The 6,000-nt window shown below is 37.7% G+C and overlaps 1 protein-coding gene across 1 annotated transcript in view; it reads left to right on the top strand.

Moving 5' to 3' along the window:
- Window positions 1-955: 955 nt before the first annotated feature.
- The window catches only part of SRFBP1 (serum response factor binding protein 1), a 71,325-nt gene continuing 66,280 nt past the window's right edge, over window positions 956-6,000 (top strand). Inside the window, exon 1 of the mRNA XM_057736739.1 lies at window positions 956-1,081. Within this exon, the coding sequence (XP_057592722.1) occupies window positions 1,046-1,081 (36 nt within the window). The 5' untranslated portion in view covers window positions 956-1,045. The remainder of the gene's footprint in view (window positions 1,082-6,000) is intronic.

Here is a 6,000-nt window from a genome sequence, read left to right as displayed (position 1 = left end):
CCATGACATCCCTGTGCTTGAGGGAGCATCACATTAAATGCCAAATAAAAAGCACATGACAGGTCAAAAGTCACCACATAAGAAAAGAAGCAACTTTTTCCTACTTTTTGAATGGGGTCCTGCATTTTCCATTTTGCACTGGGCCCCTTAAACTATGTAACCAGCCCTGGAATCCTATAGCACTGGTTGGCTCCAGCTGGGCAACTCTCGGCAAGACGCTTGGCTCCTCGAAAGTTAGTTTCCAAATCTGTAAAATAAGAATAATAGTTCCTATCTCATTAGATTTGACCATTTTGGAGATAATTCACTCAAAGTGTTTGTCCCAGCACTTGACCCATTTTAAAGCTCAATACTACCAGGTGTTAACTATTAATGTTATTTAATTGCGACTCACTCCCTCATGTGTCCTCTGCACGCAGGCTAACACTTCAAAACAGCCATTCTCACAGGCAGCAGCAAGTGTGCATCCTCGTTTTGCTTCCTACATTATCTAAATTTAAACCTTCTTACAGTGTGCAGAAAAATATGTCCATGCTTGAGCTCTAAAGTGAGGCTGGTAAAAAAGCTGAATCTAACAGATGTGCTCGTTAGAAGCGCAGGAATTTTCACAAACGCTAGATAAAAATTCGGAGCAAAACTGGTCGCTCAAGTGATCCTTTCATAAAGGCTTTCACCCCCACCGAGACACGAAAAATAAAGTCCTTACAAAGCTGGACCATTCTGCAAACGAATATAAGAAAATCAGCATCTTGAAAAACTTCTGAACAAGGACGGAGCTTGCTGAGCGCCCCCTCGGCCACCGGCCCCTTCCTGGCTTCCATAGGAACAAGCAAATCCGGCGCGGAGCACTCACGCCGGAAGTTGTTCTCCGTCACTTCCGTTCTTCCCCTCAGAATTTGGCGTACCCGTTCTTTACTCATGTGTTGGCTAGAGCAGACAGCGGATGAATTTTGGGCCAACGAGACCGCCGTTCGGGGGCGTGGTAACGCAACCGCGTTCCGGCACAGTTCACGTGCGGGCAGCAGCGGACCCGCTTAGAGCTGCTATGGCCCAGCCCGGGACTTTGAATCTCAATAATGAGGTGAGCACCGAGATTTAGAAACCTGTGGGGCTGACTTTTAGGGCCCTCAGAACGGGTCTTTTGCGTCTTTTCGAATGGCCTGGGGCGAGGCGGGAGTGTGCCTGGTGGGCCCAGGCGAATTTTCCGGAGCTCAGAGACTGACAACCGTAACTCCCCATCCTCCCACCCCCTGGTTTCTAGGCGAAACGTCTCTGGTTCTCAGTCTCCGTGAATTTTTGTTTGTGGTACTTTGGGAAGGTCATTTAATCTCTATGTTCAGTGTTCGTCTGTAAAAGAAGTTTATGGTAGTACCTTCCTCGCGCGGCTCTAGTGAGAATTAAGTTAACTGGAATATGTAAAGTATTTGTACAGTGCCTAACAAACTTTCAGTATATATTTCCTGCTTTTTGTTGACTGCAGAAAATGAAAGGGAGAGATTGAGAGCTGTAGCTTTTCTAAGAAATTGCTCATCTTGAATGAGACCGTATCATTTAGAAGGATGTATGCTCGCTCAGTACCTCATTTCTTCTTTCAGCTACTGTCACATTTCTCTGCTTCCATTTACAGCAAAACTGTAATACTTGCTGTCCCGAAGTTTTCGTCTCATCTCTCTTAAATCCAGTCTCATCAGACATTTGCCCTCATCACCTCCACCATTATGTGTTAATGGTTACAGGTTACCATTTCTGTCGTTATCCGTTTTCTAGTTTCTGCTTCTATTCAAAGAAGTCATAAGCCATCGAAGACGTAAAGTAAACTGTAAAAGCGGGGATCGAATGAGGACCTCACAGCTACAGCAAAGGAAATTCTTCATCCTTTTTATTCAGTGGATATATGTGTTTGCTATGAGCAAGTCACTTCATATTACACAGCTTTGTAAGCAACCTGTAGTCAGGTGGGAAATGGTGAGCAAAATCCATCAATGATATAGAATAATGCTCACAGGAAAAAGTTACGTAGTGCAGAAAAGTTTCCAAAGAAGGCAAAATGAAATGAGTGATATTTGTTCTCGGTCTTTGTGGCTCTTACGCAGGATTGCATTCTGTGATTCAATGAAGGGGAAAGAAGGCGTTCTAGCCAGAGGGACCAGTATAAGCGAGGAAAGAATGGGAGTGGGAAACCCCTTGAATTGTATGGGAGTAGATAACTCTAATGGTGAGAACTTGTGGGATAAAGTAGGAAATAAAGCTGAAATGTATTACTGCCTCACTGCCAGGTTAAAAAGTCTGGATTTCACTTGACAGTGGAGAACAGAATAAATTGAAGAGGAGAACTCTTGAAGGTGTTTAGTTATATTGATGAACATATGTTAAGCTCGTGCTAGCTACAGAAAGCATTTTATGGTCTTTCCATTAGAATCCCTGTGAGGTATAAAAGACCTTAATTGGAGGGATATCCTTGGAAATTCACTGGAAATACTAGTGAGCTTCCTGTTCAATTTCGAAATTACTCTAAAAGGAGTGGTGACAGTCATTTACTCCACTCTTCACATAAGGCTCTTTCTTTGTCCACTTTGCTAGTTTCCAGGCCTCTTCAAAACAGTTAAAATTTGACCTTTAGGAAGTCTTCACTAATTCACCTCAGCCTGGGCTAGGTTTCTAATTCTTTATGCAAGCAGTATGCTTTCTACTTTGAAAATACTTATTTACCTGTTTCTCTCTTTTTTTATGTGTATTATTATCACCTGCAACATATGTAGTCTATAAATGTTTTCTGGATGATTGAATGAACTTATCAAATTAGGAAGTTTATACATCCCACACTGAAGTAAATATATGTTCTAACATGAAGGTAGGGAAGAAAAGAACAAGAAAGTGGAGATGGTGGAAGAAAAGTGTTATAATTTAAAATTAATGGGAGAAACACTACAAACGGAAAAACATTTGTTTACGTAAAAAATGAAAAAGGGGTAAAAACAATTAGAAAAAATAAAACAAATATTACAGATAAATGGCTAATGTCATTACTATAAAATACCTCATGGAAATTAAGAGAAATCATCTCATAGAAAATTGGTAAAAGAAATGAATAACAACTCCTTTACGGAAGAAATATATATGAAAAAAGAGTTCAAATTCATTGTTATCTCATATCTTTCCATTACTTTTCCATCATCACTCCTATCCTAGTCCAAGTTATATTTTTCAGCAGAAATACTATCCTAACCTCCCAACTGCTTTGACTAGTCTGCTGATCTCATCTCTTTGGTACAGCTGGAGTGCTCCCTTCAAAACAAATCTAATCATGTCTTTCTTTGCTTATAACTGATTTGGTGGCTTCCTGTTGCTTTTGGTCAAGACCAATCTAAACAAGGCCAATCTCTCCACTATTATGCCACTCCCCTCACCTCCCTCACCTCCCTCAGGCTCCATACTTAAGCCACACTGGCTTTCCTCCACTATCTAGCATAATCTTTTGTAGATCTTTTGCACGTGTTGTTCTTTTACCCACAGCTCCTTTTCCTCTCAGTACATTTTATACTTCTACTTTGTCACTGGTTCTTGAAATGGTTCTTGACTCTCATTTACTCCTTTTATTGACTTTCATTTACTCCTTTTGTAAGCTTTTGTAGTGCTATTTACTTCTTTTTAGCATTTGTAAGAATTGCTTAATATGTGGGGCATGTGAACTTGAAAGAGATTTCTTACGCCCTCAACCTGACTAAATTTTTGCTCACCATCATATCCTCAGTGTCTGTCTGTTGAGTAACTTGGGGCATCATTTTTATGATCCTTAATAACTTAAATTCTCTCTCCTTAACTGAGATTCAGGTGTGATTTCCAGGGATCGTACAGCTGCCTGAAATTATGTGTAATTTGTTGTGTTTTTGCTGTCTCTGGGTGTGGGGGGGGGGAGTAGTTCATAGGTTTTATCACATTTGCAAAAATGTGTAAATCTCTGGTATTATCTTTGGAATATTGGGTCTCATTTCTATCATTAATTGGATTGAAACCCTTTTTCCATAATTTTTAATTTTAGGCTTTTCTTTTAAAAAGTTTCGTGGCCGGCTAATTTACAGTATATTTAATTTACCAAAATGTCTTTCGTGAAAATAAAAGCCAGCCTGCAGACACAACTATTATATTATGTTAACTTTCAGTGTCTTCAGCCCTAATTCTGTTCTTTTCAATAATTTTCCAAGGCTAAAGGCTGACATTTATAGAATACTTCCTGTCTCTAGTTTCTTAAAATACATGTATTCTTCTGAAATAATGTAAAATTCTACCTGTACTTTTTCTTTAAATAAAATATCACTTTTTACTTCATCTTATGATTATTTATTGCATGTGGACTTTGAAGAGAGAATTGTTAACTGATTTATTACAGCAGCTTCCCTAATCTTTAACATAGTACCTTGTGTATGGGTACTAATAAGTACTATGTACTTGCTGGGCAGATAAAAGTATGGATAGCTCAACTTGAATCACCTAATGTTCAATTAAGGGGGAGAAATCTGCTAAATATAGACTTTTCTCTCCCTTTCCATTAGAACCAGAGACGGGATGTACAGTTGAAAACAACAGTGCCTTAGCATTTAGTGAGTGAAGAATTTGCAAAACTAGAGCTGGGTTTTCTCGAGTCATTTGTTTCATTGGGTAGCAGTGATACATAAGCTCAGAATTAGGAGATGAAACATTCTGATCTGGTACTTTAATTCCACAGGGGGGCCAAGGGCTTCTGTATGAAACTGACATTTTATTCTTGATAGTAAATTATCAGGAAGCCAATTAGAAGATTGCTTTCCATGTCCTATAAGATACTAAAAGTAGAAACTAAAATACCAGAGAACAAAATGATTTGCCTTTACTTATTATAAGAGATAAGAATGTCAAGAACTGTTTGTATGTGCTTTTAAAATTCTAAAGCTCCAGTTTCATAATTAAATATGTGATACTTTTTACTAATTCTTTACTGAAATAGTAAACTAGGGTCCGTCTTTAAGAAGAGAACCATTTTCTGTTTGGCTGTTAAACAATTCTAGGAAGTTTTGCTAGGTGGCAGCATATGGTCAATAATGATTGAGTTGTAGATAATCACCAAGCACTCTAGAATTTTAAATTGAGAACAATTTAAAATTGTCACTCATCAGAAATAAAAAATTTAATTCAATAAGTTATCATCTGAATGGCCAAATTAGAAGTCCTCTTTATAAAGTTGAACTATGAAATAGTTCAAACGTATGGAAAATGATATAACAAATGTCCTTATAATCTTTTCTGTTTTTAGCAAATGTCAATATTTTGCCATATCATAATGTGTAATCTCACCCACCTTCTTTTCCACCTCAGAAGTAATTATTACTCAGTGTGTTTTCTCACGTGTATTTTTTATAATTTTCATAACATACGTCCATATTCATACCCAGTGTATAGTATTATGTTTTGTATTTTTACACTTTGCATGTGTGGCGTTATACTGTATAAATGCAATATCATACTATACATATCATTCTAAAAGTTACTTCTTTCACTAAGCAGTATTTTCAGGGTTTATCCATAATACATGTAGATCTCCTACATTGATGCTTTATTTATATACAATATTTATCTCTTATGCAACATTTTGTAAAAATATTGCATTGAATAGTCTTGTGCATAGCCTTTTGCTATAGCTGGAGGTATGTCTTCTGCACAGATTCCTGGAAGTAGGATTTTTGTTAGTTTCCTCCAGAAGGAGTATACCAATTTGCATTCCTACCAGCAAAGTATGCGAGTGCCTGTTTCCTCAAAGTCTCACAAACAGAATGTGTTGTCATATTTTTTTTTGTATTTGCCAGTCTGATGAGTGGATAATGAATAAGCAGAAGTTTTAATGCATTCTAAGAAACAGAGATATACTCAGATTTTTCTTAGCACTGCAAGCTTCTCTAGAGCAACTAGCTCTTAGAATAATTGCTTTCTAATAACCATGGGTTTTTGTTATAAGTTAATTCATATGTG

This window comes from Hippopotamus amphibius, chromosome 1 (assembly GCF_030028045.1).
Source record: "Hippopotamus amphibius kiboko isolate mHipAmp2 chromosome 1, mHipAmp2.hap2, whole genome shotgun sequence".
NCBI lineage: Eukaryota > Metazoa > Chordata > Mammalia > Artiodactyla > Hippopotamidae > Hippopotamus > Hippopotamus amphibius.
Note: the sequence above shows the minus strand (reverse complement) of the source record. Positions and strands in the feature narration are given on the sequence as shown.